Source organism: Engraulis encrasicolus, chromosome 2 (assembly GCF_034702125.1).
Source record: "Engraulis encrasicolus isolate BLACKSEA-1 chromosome 2, IST_EnEncr_1.0, whole genome shotgun sequence".
NCBI classification, from domain to species: domain Eukaryota; kingdom Metazoa; phylum Chordata; class Actinopteri; order Clupeiformes; family Engraulidae; genus Engraulis; species Engraulis encrasicolus.
This window is the reverse complement of record NC_085858.1, coordinates 10,730,499-10,749,620: the sequence shown is the minus strand read 5'-3', so window position 1 is coordinate 10,749,620 and position 19,122 is coordinate 10,730,499. Positions and strand designations below refer to the sequence as shown.

Genomic DNA, 19,122 nt, shown 5'->3' with positions numbered 1-19,122 from the left:
GAAGAGCCAGTATGCAGCCCAAGTCGTGGTGCATTACTAAAGGACCTGTGTTGTGTCATAGTATTGTAGTGCTATGGTGGTAACATTTCAATGACTATTACAGCGTGCCACTGGAGGTATGACGTGCATTAAGGGGCTACCTGGGCGAATACACCAGCCGCGACGAGATTGAAGCGACAGAGAATCGCTTTGGTGCAGCAAGAGCCATACGAGCAATTGAAGCGACTAGAGTATGTCCGTTAAAAGTAGAATGAGAGCATTCCAACATCCTCATTGGCTGTGGCGGCTGTCACCGGACTGCGTCATAGCTAGTTTTCCCAGGAGTTCAACAAACTGTCGCTCGCGTCGCGCAAATCGCCTCTAATCTCCCGAATCGCCTTTGTCGCGCGACTCAATACAAAGTCAATTACTTCCGTCACTCACTTCGCTCATGTCGCGGCCGGTGTATTCGTGTGGTAACAGATCACACAAAGTCAACTCACTTAACCATTTGAGGAGTAGTTTTCAAAGTAACTGTAGAATTTCACTCAAACATTCTACAGCTCACATAGGAGCTAATGTTACAAATCCTGCAGAGTGTTTGTGACATTATAATGAGAACTCAATAATTTGCTTTAGTTCTAATCAAATACGTGATGGTACTCCTCAAAGGGTTAAGAAACAAGCAGAAAAGAAGCAATATACTGGATATTGCGTAACTACTCAGCTCCAACTAATAATTTCTTGAAAGTTATACAGTATGTTGGGTATGCCTCGAGTACACATGTGATGGAGCTCAGGGTGCATACAAGTGTTTGTTTTGTGCATTTTTGAGATACCAGTAGTTCATTTTTGTGGGGGAAAGAGGGTTAATTTGAGATTTGAGGACAAATGTAGGGATGAGTTGGTCGACACAGGGACACACACCAAAGAGTGACAGGGGACGCCAGGGATAAGTCTAGAAAAATTATCCTCAGTGTCAGTCACAAAAGCCGGATCATCAGGGGACACCATGACTCTGTCACAGCACCCCTACACTACAGACTCTCCACCACTCACCACCACATCCCAACCCCTCACAGCCCTGCCCAGTCCAATCAGGCCCTTCTGACCTGCATCCGTACCGCTGATGGCTACAAACTGCCAATCATGCTTGGCGGACAAGACCCAGGAGGGGGTTGTTAAAGGACATGGGGAGCATTGCCTCCAGCGTCAGTCGGATACGGTCTATGACTGAGGATCCATTCTAAAATTTGATGGACAAGGATAAAATTAGCTTGCACTCTGAGGAAGAGAGCTTTCATTTCACACTGGTTTGTTGGAAATGCAGTCAGGAGTTCCTCTTGCTTTTTGTCTCTTTGTGATATACAGTATAGCATCTTCAATCAGTCTCGACTTAGTGTCTAATTAAAAAAGATATCTATAATTAAAATTGGAGAGCGTTGTTTTTTCACACTCTGATTTATTTTTATTTATTTTTAGATATTTTTTTGGTCTGTTTGACTTTATTTATGACAGGATAGTGAAGGTGGTGACAGGAAGTGAGTGGGAAAGAGGTGGGGAAGGGCCGGCAAAGGCCCCGGGCCGGGAATCGAACCCGGGTCATCCGCATGGTAGACGGGTGCCCAACCAGTTGGCCACGGCAGAGCCACACACTCTGATTTAAGTTTGAATTCATTGTATGTAATCAAAAAGGTAGACGTTAAAGTTGAAATATTTGTATGAGAGAAGTGCTGAGTCATGGTTGACTCATTCAAATGATGAAGCCGTCTGGGTGCCTGCTTTCCCATCAAACACCTTTGACTAAATCCTAATTGAAAGCTTTGGGGAACTAATAAGATTCCCTAAATGCCATTTGAAAGTGAATATATCCTTTGAAGTTTGATAGTACGGGGCAGAAAATACAAAGTGAGTCTAGAAGAAAGAAGGATGAAAGAGTTTTAGAGAAATGGAAAATACAAAGCTACTGAGAAGGACAGAGAAAGACAGAGTGACAGGAAAAAGAAAGGCAATTGGGCAGAGTGAGTGAACGAGTGAAAAAGAGAGAATGACGGGAATGGTCCTCTGAGGACACAGTGTCCATCTGTGCCCTGGGGAGAGACCAGTGGGTGGATGAGGTTTCAGCACTACATAGATTCAACAGTGTGCTGGAACAGGGCCGGCAGTAGGCATAGGCAGATAAGGCAGTTGCCTAGGGCGCCAAATGTCCTTGGGGGCACCAAGGCAATATTCAGCTAAATAAAGCATTACACTTAACATTGACAATGATTTTTAATGGGCACTCAGTACATAGGCCTACAGTAGATCAGCTGTGCTCAATCACATGTATGACACCATGTTTACAGATGCCTATGTCAATTTCCAAAAAAAAGGGAAGATCGGTGCTTGCCTAGGGCACCAAATTGCCTAGAACCGGCCCTGTGCTGGAAAGTAGCTGTGTCAGCCCAACCTCCTCTTTGATAGTGCAGGTTAACGAGCCATCAGGCAACCATGCACTCTCATCACTCACGTTTCTGAGATCTAAGCACTTGGGAAGAGCCCAGAATATGTATTCTATCTCCAGTGGGAAAAGGGTGATTGGTGTGTGGGTTGCGAACAGGCAGGGCTGAACAGGGCGATAGGCCTACCTTTGATCCTCTACAGGCAGTGGGTGAAGAGAAGAGCAGCTGCGGTCGGTGGTGTGGTGCCTGGCCCTTAGGGAACAGTGGCAGTGGCAATGGAGGACAACTGCCTCAATAGGACACATAGTGGCTTAGAGGCAGAGCCACAATTCTCTTCCAATGAACCTTGTCTGAGGACACCGCTGCAGCAGAACAAAAGAAGTGGTATCTGGGGACTCTGATCACATAGTTTCTCTGTGTGTGAGTGTACGTGTGAGTGTGCGTGTGTGTGTGTGTGTGTGTGTGTGTGTGTGTGTGTGTGTGTGTGTGTGTGTGTGTGTGTGTGTGTGTGTGTGTGTGTGTGTGTGTGTGTGTGTGTGTGTGTGTGTGTGTGTGTGTGTGTGTGTGGGCAGACTATGGTAACTGGTGAATATTTCGGTTGCAGCCAGCCAGATCCACCGGCTGCAGAATTGTGTCTGACATTGTGTCGCACCTTTACAAATTGAATGTGCGGGCCTCAGTAAGAAAAGTGACAGATGGCTGTCTCAGCAAACGTTGTTGCAACCTTTGTTTTAAAGGAGAAAACTGTTTTTTTTTACATTGGGCCCTTGATTTCACATTATAACCTCATGTTCTACTCACCCCCTGTATGTGTCATTTGGAGCCCTGCCGAAGATATTCGGCCATGAAACGACTTCCCACAGGCATTGGGCAATTTATTGCAGACACAAACTATGCTGTTTTTAATTTATTCATTGCGGTATACGCTACCAATAACACGTAGATGGAGGGATTGTTTGGGAATTTCTCGGATTTTGCAGGCACAAACGATGCTGTGTTTAATTAGCTTATTATGGTACGCTACCACTATAACGTGTAGGTGGATGGCTTGTTTGGAAACTTCTCCGATTTGTCTGGTAAAGGCGAATCTCACGTCACAAATGTCTGACGTCACAAATGTCTTTCAAAAACTGTATTACCCACAAATCCGAGAAGTTTCCAAACAAGATGTAATGTAGCATACCGTAATTAATAAATGAAAAACAGCATATGTTGTGCCTGCAAAAATGGCCCATAGGAAATCAAACTGAATATCTCCGGCAGAGTTCCAAATGACACACACATTGCAGGGGTGAGAAGAAAGAACATGATGTTACAATGTGAAATTAAGGGCCCAATGTCAAATAAAACTGTTTTCTCCTTTAAAGGTACACTGTGCAGGAAATGGTCAAAAAAGGTACTGCAACTTGCTGCTCATTGAAACTGTGTCGCCTATTGCCAAATTTGGCCTTTTCATGAAAGTTTACTAAGCAACTAACTAATATTTTCTAGTTTGGCCCAAGTACAGTCATTTTTGCATCTTAAAATGGCTATTTCTGGAAATTCAAAATGGCGGACCATGGAGAAGATCCCCCTTTTCATGTATGAAAAGTGCAGTTTTTCCAGTCATAATGAATACTTAGAAATTGATGGTGGTGGTAAATATTCATGAAAAAGGTAACATTAGTGAATGGGAGGGGGGCGCTGTGGCGCAGCGCGCTAAGCCCCCCACATTTGGGCTTGCATGCTCACGGGGACCCCGGTTCGAGTCCGGGCGGGGTCATTTCCCGATCCCACCCCGTCTCTCTGTCCCACTCGCTTCCTGTCACCATCTCAGACTGTCCTATCAAATAAAGGCATAAAAGCCCCTAAAATTTTTTGAATGAATTGCATGAATTCTGGAAATAAACAACTAAAAATCTCACACAGTGTCCCTTTAAGCTCACCTGTCTACCATCTGGTGGGAGCAGCATTACATAAATTCTCACGTTTGAAGAGCTATGGGAAGAGTTGGGAAGGCACTTTTACATTACATTGCAACTCAGAATTATGACAGGTGCAGGTTATTGGTTACAGTGCCTGAAGCAATGAGGTAGGTGCCTAACTCAAGGGACATGATGGCTTGCCATTTCACCCATGGGTGATATGGAATTCGAACCTGCAACCTTACGAGTCTATGACGAGCTCCTTAACCATTGGGCTATGGCAGCTATACGTGGGTATATAAAGTCAACACAATTCAGACTATATCCCATTTTTGTCGAGAGGTCCTATCTTCAAGACAGAGAAAAAAAATGACACTTCGATCCAATCTGAAATGCACTGGTCTCTTCTCTGCATTTCAGACAAGGAAATGAAAACAGAGGGCTCATTTGTTTTCTCCACACCACATTGTGGAAAAAGCCATGCCCCAGTTACGTGACCAGAAGCCTTGAACCCTCATTAGTAGGCTGATAGGCACTACACACACTGTTCTCATCGCTTTATGGATGAGACCTGAGACCGTGCAGTCCCTTGTGATATTGTGATGAGGAACATACATGATCCTTATTGGCTAATGTATATGATCAAACACGATATGATTGGCCTACTTATGTCTACCTGAGGTGGCCAATCTCTTGCATATTGATTGGTGCATATCTTGGTGAAGACCGTGACACAGGTGGCTTTGAAAATGAATCTTGCAAGGTTAGCACTGACTATGCAGATTCACTCAGCAAACATGATATGAGCTACAAAGGCATATATTTTACTTATTGCTACAAAATGTGTTTACTTACTTTGTTTGTGCTTACTCTACACCAAATTGCTGATATCAGTTACTGTATGTAAAGATGGTGGGAAATGATGATAGCTATTTGCAAGACTAATAAAAGTGGTGGTCCTACTATCAACTGGTAGAGGCAACAACAAAACACCACACCCAAGTCTTGACAACCCAGGGCAAATTGGCAGCGGGGAAACTCGTTTGTCATGATGCCAGCTCATGTCTGATATCTTGATGACACTCGCATCATGTCATCGTCCATGGAAAGCACGTCATGTCGCACTCTTTATGACAGTATGACATCCTTTGTTTTGTGAGATCAGCTTGTATCAATATACACACACACTAGCATGCACACACACACACACACACACGCACACGCACACACACACACACGCACACACACACACACACACACACACACACACACACACACACACACACACGCCACGCACACGCATGCACAAGCACATGCTATTCCTCTCCTCGTCTTATCCCAATAGTCCTCTATTTATCTATCTGTCTGTTGCTCTCCATCTGATATTCTACTGTTCCTTTGCGCTCTCCTTTCCTACATCTTTATTTCTTTATTCCCACTCTGCGTCCTCCGATCTCAGTGTAATTCTCCACCTCCCACACACACTGACAACTGTCCCCGCATGGCATCTGAAACAGTAATAACGACACGCATGCACATGCACACACACGCTCGGACATGCAAATGCACCCACGAACACACACAGCACAGCACAGCACAGCACAGCACAGCACAGCACAGCACAGCACAGCACAGCACAGCACAGCACAGCACAGCACAGCACAGCACAGCACAGCACAGCACAGGTGTTCCTACTGCCATAAATGTGTCTTTGGGTGAGCAGTGCACATAGTGCGTGTGCGTGCGTGCGTGCGTGCGTGCGTGCGTGCGTGCGTGCGTGCGTACGTGCGTGCGTGTGTGTGTGTGCGCGCGCTTGTGTGTTTGACAAAGGCAGTTTACATCTGTATGATAGGTGGTTGCAGAGAAGCATGATGACTTACACTGGTATTGATTTTAATTCCACTAAAGTGATGAACTAACTGGCAAAGGCTTAACGACCTCCCTGTGTGTGTGTGTGTGTGTGTGTGTGTGTGTGTGTGTGTGTGTGTGTGTGTGTGTGTGTGTGTGTGTGTGTGTGTGTGTGTGTGTGTGTGTGTGTGTGTGTGTGCGTGCAGTGTGTGTGCCTGCGTGTGTTCGCGCACACCAGGTCATGTGTGTGTGTGTGTGTGTGTGTGTGTGTGTGGCTGTGTATTATTAAGTCCAACGTTTTTGCAATTAAGGTGCCAACACTAACGCTAGCTAATCAATATTGATCTGAGCGGTAATATCTGTCCTACATAATCAATACATCTCCAGTTTGTGCTATAAAAAACACATTTTAAAAAAGAAGTCAACATGCATAATTTACGCACACTACTGTATAATCAAGAGAAGTTGTGACCAGATATGGTGTAAGGACGATGAAAGTGCCCCGGTGAAAATAAAGTGCCCGGGACTGAATAAAATTGCATGCAAAGCACTGTGGCCTTGGTGAGAAATGAGGAAAACCACATTGATCCATTTAGCCAGTAACAAAGAGTCTCTCTGTAGGGGATCATACTGTACATACCAGTGACGTGGGCTCTCTTTGTATCATCACTTCTACATTTCCTGTAAAAGAGTGGCACTCTACAGATGACCGTGGCCCAGGGCTGGACTGGCCATCTGGCATAGCAGGCATTTCCCGGTGGGACCCACACCCTTGTGGGCCCCTATTTTCAAAGAATACTATTTTTTTGCATTTCTGAAAATAGGGGCCCACTAGGGTGCGGGGCCCACCAGTGAGTCAGTTCTGCGCTGCTAATTTTGAGGGGCCCCTTTAAGCCAGCAAAAAGTGCCCAGGCCCTATTTCTCCCCCAGTCCAGCCCTGACCATGGCTGTCTCTCGTTTCGATCCTCTGGTCGTTTCCTCCAGCCTAGGGCCTCAACCCTCAACCCTCCTCCCACGAAAGAAACAATAAGGTTTCCCTCCCTAGAAGCTCAGAGCAGCTGTTTTTAAATTGTGTTTTGATGTGTGACTTTGTGATTACGCACAGCTCATCTCACAGCTCATCTGTCATGTGTGAGATATTGATCTTCTGAATTGTGAGGCATTGGATACAAAAAAAGTATTGAGATGTCACTGAAGATGTCAGGTGAGGCTGGAGGCTGAAGGCAGCAATAGAGGAGGGATAATTGATTGTATACCCATTGTGTAATCATCTCCTCAGCCTGCGTCATTTTCCTCCAAAAATGTTCCTACAAAGGGACCGGAATAGAAATTGACCACATGCCTCACAGCTTTAGAAAACATTTTCAGTGAACTCTTTGGTCAAATATCTCTCTCAGAACTAACATTTTTGAGATTAGTTTATTTCATAGTCCATAGTTCATAGGTCCTTTTAAATTGAATCTGAGGATGGCTCAAGCTATGACTACTATGGCTGACCTGTATGTGAGAGTCAGGTGGGTTGTACATATGCAGCTCATGGCAGGGGCGGCGCTATAGAGGGGGCAAAGCAGGGCATTTGCCCCTGGGCCCAGGGCCCTCCTATATTGTTGGGGGGTCCCATTGTGACCATGGCAAGCTGTTTGAGGGGCCCCTATCCGTGTTTTGCCCAGGGGCCGTGTGTGCAATTGTTACGCCTCTGGCTCATGGGCTGTCTGTGAAAGTCAATGGCCTCTGTTACACGGAGATGCCTTAAATAGTATTTATGTTATGTTGCTGCATGTCACATACACTTGGTGGAAACATATCCATTTTGGTGGCTGACCTTCAAATGACAACCCCAGACCGCATGCACATCAGGGCTTTCCCAGGGTAGCCGACAGGGGGTGGGGGACAAAGGGGTCTGTCATCCCGGGCCCAGGGAGAGAGGGGGCCCAAATTGGGTCCTCATTGCATTGTTGGATGGGGGGCCCTTTCAGATGACTTCGTCCTGGGCCCAGCAAAAGCTGTCAGCGGCCCTGGGGCTGGCTGAATGGCACACTGATGCACACATGCACGCAGGTTCAGACACACACGCACGCACACACCCTTCTCATTCACCCAGGTCACCATAGTAAAAATAGACAAGCTGTGAGGAACTGGACCTCTTTTTTGATGCACTGTTCATCGTAAAAGCTTTCCCCCTGACATTCTAAAAATCTCTCTCTCTGTCTCTCTCTCTCTCTGTCTGTCTGTCTGTCTGTCTGTCTCTCTCTCTCGCTCTCTCTCTCTCTCTCTCTCTCTCTCCCAATGATGTGAACGTTTCACTCATTTTAATCTAAGCAGTCTCCACAGATGCTAGGCTTTACAAAACTATGTTATATGTTGAAATGCTTATTAGCCAAGTTATTGAAAAAGCATGTGATTATTCATCCATATTTATAATTTGCCTGATGTCATCATCATATGGTGACATAGCCTGGTTTATTTTGTGATGATATAGCTGGCGAGCAATTTAAATTTTAACGTCAGTCTCTAATCTTGGCTCCCCTGCGCTCGTTTGGTGTCTGTGTCCGCGCATGGAGTGGACTCACGCTTCAGCGCCGATCTGACTCGCGCCTGCCGTGATGGCCGGTAGTGTGGTTGCATGGAAACTACGGGCGCGCGAGTGAGAGCGCATCCAAAGCGCGCCTCTCCCCAGTCGATGTGGCGAGTGAGAGCAGAGCAGTCCGCAAGAATGCTACGGAAAACAGATTCACACGAAGGCGTGCCTGGATACAGTTAAATACGTGTTTAAAGGAAAAGACGCAGCTGAGGATTTCTGCACCTGCACGAAAATATCGGTCGCCTTGCTGCCCAGAAGAAGCAACGTCAGACATGTAAGTGTTCGTTTCGAAACATTGCATGGATTCTCTGCTGAAGTTTAAGATTTAAAATGGCAGTCTGTTTTTATACATTTTGAAACGATAATTGGTGTTTCCTGCAGCAAAAGTTTGAGTAGTTCCCATTTGTTCTGTTTGTTAGGCCTATTTCTGGCGTGGAAAAAGAATGGCTCATGCCATGAAACTCATGTTCCAATCTGCTCGTTGTACATCTGACAACATCCGTTTACAAAACAAAACACATTAGAGCATTAGGTTATTATTAGGCATGTGTACGCATTGTTTTTATAAGATCCTACTACAACTAAATCTAATAGCCTAATACCGTTATTATTAGAGTAGCCAATCTTATTAACTAGAATGAGAAAGAAGAACAAGAGATAAAATAAGCAGAGACTAACAAAATACATTGAGAAAGTAAAACTCCTCCCAGATGTTTCGTCTAGGCTACTGTTGGCACAGGTGATTTCACTTCATCAGATCAGCCTCATCTGTACCTGCCTGAAGCGGTGTAGTAATCAGGAGGAGCTGGAATATTGAATTAGAGCAAATAATGTGTCAATGGTGCTTTTACTTTCTGGACCTGGGATGTCCGCCTTTGGACATCAGAAGACATAAGGTTAATAATCCACACAACGACGAATGTTAAATTCAATATGAAATCGCATTATTCTAGTTGTTGTGTAATCGTGAGGTCATCTTTTGTGCTTATTATCCCAGCAATGAAAATAGTGAGCGTAAACAGCGGGAGATAATTCATTCAGGAGATGGGGTAATTTATGATCTCTAAGTTTATGGCTCACTAGTGTCCAAGGAGATCAATACTGGGCATCGAGTGTATAGGCCCCATGGCTTAATGGGAATATATAGCCTGTCTGATAGTAAAGAACCGTCTTATTGACATCAATGAAGACATAACAACAGTTCTGGCATCTACATTCCAGGATAGGCCTACTTCACTCCACACAACATACCACAATACAACACACACAAAAAACACACATATAGATCCCCATGCAAACTCAACTGAGGAAATACAGGAATAGGCCTACCAATTTTCTAAGATTTCTGTGAGACACCTAACCTTTCATTTTAACTGACATTATCTTAACTGACATAAAGCTACCGTTATGTAAATATCTGCCAATACATAGTCTGCTTTTTGGGTCAGACTTCATAGAGATAAGGGCCCTATACTACAAAGCTGGTTCAGGAGTAAACCAAGTTAGGTTAAGAGGTAAATCACCTAATAGAAGAGCCTGTAGTCCTCATTTTCTTATAAAATGAGGACTCCAGGCTCTTCTATTAGATGACTTACCTCTTAACTTAACCTGGTTTATTCCTGAACCAGCTTTGTAATATAGGCCCAAGATAAGAGGCTATCATGCATCGACATGCAGTCAGGGAAGACAATGGCGAGGGACAAAGGGGCCAGTTGTCCCAGGCCCATAGAGATGGGGGGCGCAGAACATTTTGTTCTGATGACATTGCACCCACTAGTGCTAAGATATTAAGTCAACACCATGTAATCACCATGTCTATCACAGTAGTGTTGTAATAACATGTGTAATTAAGAGTACTTCTACTTTAAACAACTCTGATATACAGTATGTAGGCTAGAATATGTCTGATGTTTGATCTTTAAAGGAAGGCAACCTGTGGAGGACGCAATGGGTAAAAAAATATTCTCCAAAGCCAAATGTCAGGAGGATCTAAAACTAGTTTTAGCCAAGCCCACTAGCAAGATCAGCATACAAATCTGGAGAATTCATTTGTCTGTCAGGGAGTAAGAATATTCCGCCAATATACTAACTATGAGCTGGTGTGCGCGAACACACACACACACACACACACACACACACACACACACACACACACACACTACACACACACACACACGCGCACAAGCTCGTTAAAGTGCCTTTCCAGGGGGATATTGGCCACAGTCAATACCAGCAGAGATGAGAGAGAGGAGGGGAGAGGAGAGGAGAGGAGAGGGAAACTGCAGGGATACATAAAAGTGTCTGCCTGATCCTAATGGACGCATTTCTGTGGAAGGCACGGCTGGCATGAAAACAAATGCTGATTGCGGAACATAAACAACCAAATTGGCCTCTTAAAAATCCAATAGTCATTCACTCTTGCAGCAAACCGCTGTGGTTAGACCGAGCAGGCCGGTGTAGGCAGGAACTATTCTAATGAGACGTGTTGGAGATTTAGGGGGTGGCTGGAGGCAAAGGGCTATTGCAGTCCAATATACCGGCTGCTACTGCAGGCAGGGACAGGTCTGGACTGGGGCTGGAAAACATCCCGGGACTAAAACATTGACCAGCTTCTCACATGGTAACCCCCAACACACTCATACATACACACACACACATACACACACACACACACACACACACACACACACACACACACACACACATCACACACACACAACACACACAATAATATGCTAGTCCACTGTCTACTTCATTTGTTAAAAATGCACCAATGGACATCCCCAACTAAATTGCGGGCTGGGGAAAATTAAAAGCAAAAGAAAACCAAACAAAAAAGACGTCGTCCCCTGAGGACTGTCTGGCCACTGCCACGACAACGCCCTTTATACCAGATGACCAGTGCAGTCCTGGCTGCAGACTGCACTGATTTAAGTGGTCTGCTCTGCTCCCGCGTCTTGACACATGGCCAGAGTGCTTCTGACATCACATTAGTGGCCTTTCTGGTGGCAAACATTAAAATGCATCATCGTGATCATAGTTCATCATCGTAACGGGCTCCTAAGGCCTCTTATTTGACCCTTGATTAAAGAAGAAATGGAACAAATAAGGATTTATTCAGTGTGGCGAGATGTCTAGCCGGTATATGACTGGATCGTGCCAGGCATAGCTCCTTGTCATCTAGTTACTCCTCACAGACGTGGTCTTCTCTCTCTCTCTCTCTCTCTCTCTCTCTCTCTCTCTCTTTCTCTCTCTCTCTCTCTCTCTCTCTCCCTCGACACTGTAATGTAATCCCCTCTTCGCCGATCCTCTTGCTCCATATTCCTTTCACTCTCTCCTGTGCCTCAGATGTCCCTCTGGCTGTCCTCCCACTGTCAGAGAAAGTGATGGAAAAGGCAGAGATGATGATCGAGGAGATGCAAAAGAAACAGACTGATCAATGAAAAGGGAAAATATTGAGGAAGAGTGGGAGAGAAGGGCTGACCCGGGAGGCACACTCATACGGTGCTCCCTGTGGTTCTATGTAAAAATTCTCGAACAAGTCCGTCTGGCCGAACGGGATGTCTTAAATTTACCTCGAAAGGGCGCCAGCAAAAATCAAGTAGGCTACCTCCAATGGCTTGAAACTGCGCATTCAAGGCAAAGACAGTACTAACTCTCTCATTGGCTCTGGTGCTAGGTAAGTCAGCGAAAAGAGTGGTCTGATTAATTATAGCTTCAACCAGTATCCTACAGAGGCATTTGATGCACGCAGGGTATAAGCCTGCACTTTTAGAGGTCTGAAATGACTGCAGCTTGGCCAGAGGTGCACTGTGATAAGCTGAATCAAACATCCCAATGTCACGTCCTGAGCTGATGCAATAAGTTCATTGCAACTTGGTGACCTTTGGTTGGCATCTGGTCTTTAACAAGCGAGTGTGGTTTTTTGAACATTCTATAAAAAGAATGCGTTCTATAACAATGGAAGATTCTAAAATTCCAAAATGACGCCCAGAATTCTATTGAACTTTCACTGCCCGAACATTCCCGTCACACCGCTCTGACGTTACACTCTTAAAGGTTAACAAGCAGTTAGATAGGCCCAGTGTTCCGTTGTCATATTGTAATGCTTGGCCATGAATGTAGCTCAGGACAGTTTTAGCCTAATGCCAGGGTGGTCTTCATGAATGCTGAAGATCACAATTTGGATGGGTAATTTACATTACACCGCCCGCCTCACCCGCATAACACTGATGATCACCAAGGACACAAGCCTCCTGGCCTGCACACAAACTGTTCAGTCCCCTGCCCTCTGGAAAGAGGTACAGGTGCCTCCGCTCCCGTACCACCATTCTGGCAATGAGCTTCATACACGAAGCAATCAGGATGCTGAACACTTAACCCGCCTTCCCATTGCACATTCTACTTGCACATTCTACTTGCAGTAACTCAAAACATACATACACAAACACACACACACACACACACACACACACACACACACACACACATACTGATAGTCCCCCCTCCCAACACTGTATTGTGACTGCACATTCTACTTGCACTAACTCAAAGTGCACACACACACACACACACACACACACACACACACACACACACACACACACACACACACACACACACACACACACACACACACACACACACACACACACATGTTGACACAGTTGCTGCTACTTCATGCCTGTTACTTGAATGACTGTACTGAAAATCTAGCTACCAAATAGTTGTGAATACTGCACATTACAAATGGCTTACTTTATATTTATTATTATTCAAAATGCTACTATATCAGAATCGTCACAATAGCACATAACTGGAATGCACAACACTATCTCTTTAAAAAAAAAATGTTCTATGTATGTCTGCTGCTCCCGAGTCTTGCACTTTATATGTAGGTGTAATGTATGTATACTGTCTATGTCTAATTGTCTATGTCCACACCTAGAGTCTAGAGTCTATGTCTGTCTGCATGGGAAAGTAAGAAACATCATTTCAATTCTTTGTATGACCAGCGCATGTAAAGAAATTGACAATAAAACCGACTGGACTTGACTTGACTAATAGGGGCAACCGTGGCCTAGTGGTTAGAGAGTTGATCTTTCAATCTGGGGTTGCCGGTTTGAATCCCCCCTGACCTCTCCCTACATCTCCATCCATGGCTGAAGTGCCCTTGAACAAGGCACCTAACCCCACATTGCTCCAGGGACTGTAACCAATCCCCTGAAAAATAATAGTTGTAAGTCGCTTTATGTAGCGATCGTGATGTAATGTAATGTAATAGGGAATGTCCGCGTGAAGAAATGCTTCAGATGGACACAGCCCCTGAGTGTTATAGCTGGTCACTCATTCTACTGTCAGCACGGCTTTCGTTTTGACAAGCCACAGTGAGCAGCTGTTAGCATTTTACCGATAGCCATAGCCTATTGTCAGTTATTTGATGTTAGTTGGTGTGTGCTTTACCCTGTCTGTGTTTTTATGTTTCCTGAAAGGCTTGATTCAAGATGTGCTCTTTCAGTCGGGAGGCTTGCCTTGTCGGATTAGTAATTAGATAGCTGATTGTTTAAATGCAACGGAGGGATTAGCCAGCAGGTGTGTAGATGGCCGGGAGGTAAACTGAAGCCCGCTCTTGGCAGCTGATATGCAAAATAAGAAACAATGACATTACCAAACACAAACAACAAGCTATTGTTGTCAGTGTGACATGCCAGGGATGGAGGACAAAGTGGTTGAATTGATCGTCAATGTTATCGTGAAAAGTAGACTCACTCAATTGTTAAGAAAACCATAGGCCTATTGCTGCTATTATTGCAGGTGGAACTAACTAATAGACTAATTAAACACACACACACACACACACACACATACCCGTCTAATAAGCACCCGTCCTCCTGCCAATGACGGGTGAATTTGGCTTTTGGTGGGTGAAACAATGTTAACCCACTCGTCACCTTGACGGGTGATTTTTTTCTACAGGCGCCCGGGTTAATGTTGAATCATATGCAGCATCCAACATCAAAGGTTTAAGCAAATTGGTAATGAAAAGAATTATTGGCACCACAATAACTGAATGTATGACCTCTGAAACAAAAGTAGGCCCTATTGATCAGAAAATGATCTTACTTGGCATTACAATGTTTGGAACAGTTGAAAATGAACTGGTAAAAAATGCATAGAATCTACCTGCCACAGTGACTGGTGGGGAAATAAAAGTTCCACCCCTGACACACACACACACACACACACACACACACACACACACACACACACACACACACACACACACACACACACACACACACACACACACACACACACACACACACACACACACAAGATTCTCATTCATCCAGGTCATCTAAGTAAAAAAAAAGTTAAAACTAAAAAAAAAACGCTGTAAGCAAATGGACTTCTTTTGGACGCACCTTTTATCCTAAAAGCTTTTCCAGCAACCCCAAACCATGTCTCACCCACAAACCATTACGGACCAGAAGAAAATCTGACTTTTAAGTGCATGATCACGTTTGTATTGACTGCTGCAGGCACTCACTTGCAAAGTGTGAGGGGATAGTGAAGATTTTCAGGTAGGGTAGCTTGATTGCAAGAGAAATGCCTAATCAGTCTGATTTGATGGAGATTCCTGATCGCAACTTCAAATCAGATGAATCAGGTAAAAGTGTGCATCATTATACTAGAACCCATTACACTCAAACCGCTTTTGACTTGGCCTAAACTTGTTCTAGCATTTACCTACAAATTGTTGTAAATAAATCAAAGTTGAATTAGATTTTACATTCATCGCAAGCCCTACTTACCAAAATCATTTAAAGTCACAGATGCATACATATCAGTATTTGTAATTGCTGTTTTCATCTAGGCTAGCACTAATTGCATTGACTTGTTTTACTCATTTCCTTGACATTACATTGATGCTTAACTTCATTACATGCTCATTAGTTGCTTTGATCCACAGTTGCTGTGTGAATGCAGCCTTGAGCTTTGCGCTGAAGAGCTCTTTAGTTGGGTTGGCAGCTACAACTGTTATTCTCAACAGAGCACTGGAGCCTTGACAGACTATACTTTCTATCGTGTGTGTGTGTGTGTGTGTGTTTGTGTGTGTGCGTGCGTGCACGCGTCTGCGCCCATATGTTTGTGTGTGTGTGAGAGTGTGTATGTGTGTGTGTGTGTGTGTGTGTGTGTGTGAGAGTGTGTATGTGTGTGTGTGTGTGTGTGTGTGTAAATACAGTATGTGTTTTCATAGGGGTCTCATTGGCTTATTATTGGTTTGTCAAATCCATTTTCATGAATAAGTGAAATGTAGACATACCATTGCAATATATTTCTGCATATCTGTATTTGTGTGTGTGTGTGTGTGTGTGTGTGTGTGTGTGTGTGTGTGTGTGTGTGTGTGTGTGTGTGTGTGTGTGTGTGTGTGTGTGTGCGTGCGTGCGTGCGTGCGTACGTGCGTGCGTGCGTGCGCGTGTGTGTGTGCGCGCGCGTGTGTGTACTACACTTTGTGAGGTCACTGCTATTGTAGCACATCCACATGCTGGGGCCCTCACTCCATGTAGGACCAAAATCCTGGACCCCACAGGTTTTGACCCCTTTTGCTGGGGTAGTTTTGTTGTTACTGGTAAGAGTAAAAGTGTAAAAGCATTTCCTCATTGACAAGATAGGGTTAGGGATTGTTTTGGTTTGGGCACAGTTTCACATTCTTTAGCTATTGTTAGGTTTAATATGAATGGAAGGCCCCCAGAAAGATAGGAAGGGCCCCACAAAGATATAAAGGTTGGGCTGTGTGCGTGTGTGTGCCCGCACGCTTGCTCAACAGGGGGAGGCTGTGTGTGTGGGTGTGTGCATGTGTGCATGTCGATTGTAATGATTAATGCATGGTCCCTGATGAGCTTTGGCAGGTCTGCACAATAAAGAGCTCTGGCCTGTTGCTCCTCGCTAAATCTACTCCACCATCAGGCTGTCACCATCAGGCTGTGTCACAGGCCAAGGAAACACTGATGAGAACTGTGTGATATGTGGCTACTGTAACTGAAATGAGTGAACGACTGCATCCGAAAGCCCCCCCAGGGCCGTAACCAGACATTTTCAAATGCAGAGGTCGACTATTGCGTGCTGTACTGCATACTGTACATGTAGAATGCTTCAAACACTTCAGTCAAATTCTTAAGTTTGCTTTCACTGACTTGAGGATAAATGGGGGTGGCATATACAGACTGAATTTATCATTGTTGGTCATATATTGAATTTCATCAAAGATACAATTTACATTACTGGAAAAAAATGACATCTGTGTCCTCAATGGCAGCCTACTGCCTTCCTATGTAGAAGTCAAAGAAAATCAGGAATAAACTAGTGCATGAGAATACCCTGTTAAATTTCAATATCCGGTCATATTTGCAGTAGGCAAGCCATGGTTACTTCGCTTCTACTTTGCTAACCCAGGAGTCTGCGGCAGCTCGACAACGGTCACTGGTCATTAGAGCCATCAGGGCCGGGAATTAAAGCGACCAATTTAGTTGAAAGGTCATGTAAATGGCGGTGCTGTAGTACGCCCAAATTGTGCATTAGCTTTCTTTCTACATAGAAGCTAGTGGTCCGGACACCAAGTTTTAGCTACAAGTAAGGAGGCAGTGCCTACTACAGTCTTGAGTGCATAGGCAGTTGATGAACAACCTCCATTTCACTCTGTTGGTGGGTTCCGGTTTTCTCCCCAGTTCAGGCCTCCCTCAGAAATGAGTGAATACCCTTAGCCTACTTGTTCTCATGAATGTGTGTCTGTTTATGTGTGCCTCAACTTACTTCAGCAGTGTGTGGGTGTATATGAACAGCTTCGTTGCAAAATTATGTATCCATTGCATTGCATTGCATTGCATTGCATTTAAAATGTACGTTTGCAAAATTTGAATGGCAAACATTCACAACTAGATGAAATGACGTATAAAATCTTTTCCAATAATGAAATGAAAAAAATGTGCTTACGTCACATCATATTTACGTGTGTGTGTGTACATGCCTGTGTAAGTGTGTTCGTAATTATGTCATCCATACCACATTGAATCCACAGTGAGCTGATGTCTGCCTCTCTTGTTGTAGGTCTTGGAGACTTTGACTGAAGCTCTTCACCTCCTCCCTGTCACCCCCACCAAGTGGCCTGACCCCCGCCCCGCCCCCCTCTCCTTCACTTCCTGTGCCTAATGAGCATGCCCAGTGTACATCCGGCATGCCCGAGGCATCTGGTTGGCTGCCGTGGTGCAGTGGCGCGTCGCCGGCGTGGCTCCCCTTGGTCCTGATGGCCGTGTGCTCCCTGCACGTGGGCACGGATGCCGCGGGCACCGCCTGCGTGCCGCGCTGCTACTGCTCCGAGTCCGAGGGCAAGACGGTGCGCTGCAGCCACCTGCGCCTGACCTCCGTGCCCGCTGGCATCCCCAACGACACCCGGCGCCTCTACCTGGACTACAACCAGCTGGCGTCGGTGCCCACAGATGCCTTCCAAGGTCTACCCATGCTGGCCGAGCTTGACCTGTCCCACAACCATCTCTCCACGCTGGAGCCGGCCGCCTTCCGGGGCCTGGGGCCCTCGCTCAAGTTCCTGGACCTGTCGCACAACCGGCTGGTCACGCTGGACCCGGAGGCGCTGGAGGGCCTGAAGGCGCGCTCCAACCTGACCAACAACCCCTGGCACTGTGACTGCGAGCTGCAGAAGGCCCTGCCCAGACTGGACCTGGAGACGGTGTCGCTGAAGGGCATCGTGTGCCACACGGCCGAGCCCAACGACACGGATGTGACGGGCCAGGCGCTGCTGCTCACCGCCGACCTGGACCTGTGCATGGTGCCCAAGAAGACCACCGACGTGGCCATGCTGGTCACCATGTTCGGCTGGTTCACCATGGTCATCTCCTACCTGGTCTACTACGTCCGCGCCAACCAGGAGGACGCCCGACGGCACCTGGAGTACCTCAAGTCGCTGCCCAGCCGCCAGGTCAAATCCGAAGAGTCGTCCACCATCAGCACAGTGGTGTGATCAAGACAGACAGACATCGACAAAGTGGAGCAAGACATACAAACATAAACATAAACACACATTACATAAAGTAGCCTACATACACAAATGCAGGGAGTAAAACAGACAATCCAGGCAGATGTGCAAAGGGCAGGGCAGGTCCCTCCTCTTTGTACAAGGTAAAGAGCAAAATTATTCGGTAGTCAATGCCTTCTGATGACATGGGTCTAGCCAGATGACCTACTCAGTAACCAAATGGCAATGTAGTCCTCAAACACAGCAGAAAGTAGCAGCCATGAACAGACACCTGATCAGTGATCAATGTTGCACGATTACAGGGTAAGGAGGGTTGAC

The 19,122-nt window shown here is 45.6% G+C and overlaps 1 protein-coding gene across 1 annotated transcript; it reads left to right on the top strand.

Moving 5' to 3' along the window:
• Positions 1-8,878: 8,878 nt before the first annotated feature.
• Positions 8,879-18,850, top strand: lrrc3ca (leucine rich repeat containing 3Ca). The gene is made up of 2 exons (XM_063213042.1): positions 8,879-9,027; positions 17,862-18,850. The coding sequence occupies exon 2, from the start codon at positions 17,989-17,991 to the stop codon at positions 18,787-18,789; it is 801 nt and encodes a 266-aa protein (XP_063069112.1). The 5' UTR covers positions 8,879-9,027; positions 17,862-17,988; the 3' UTR covers positions 18,790-18,850.
• Positions 18,851-19,122: the final 272 nt, after the last annotated feature.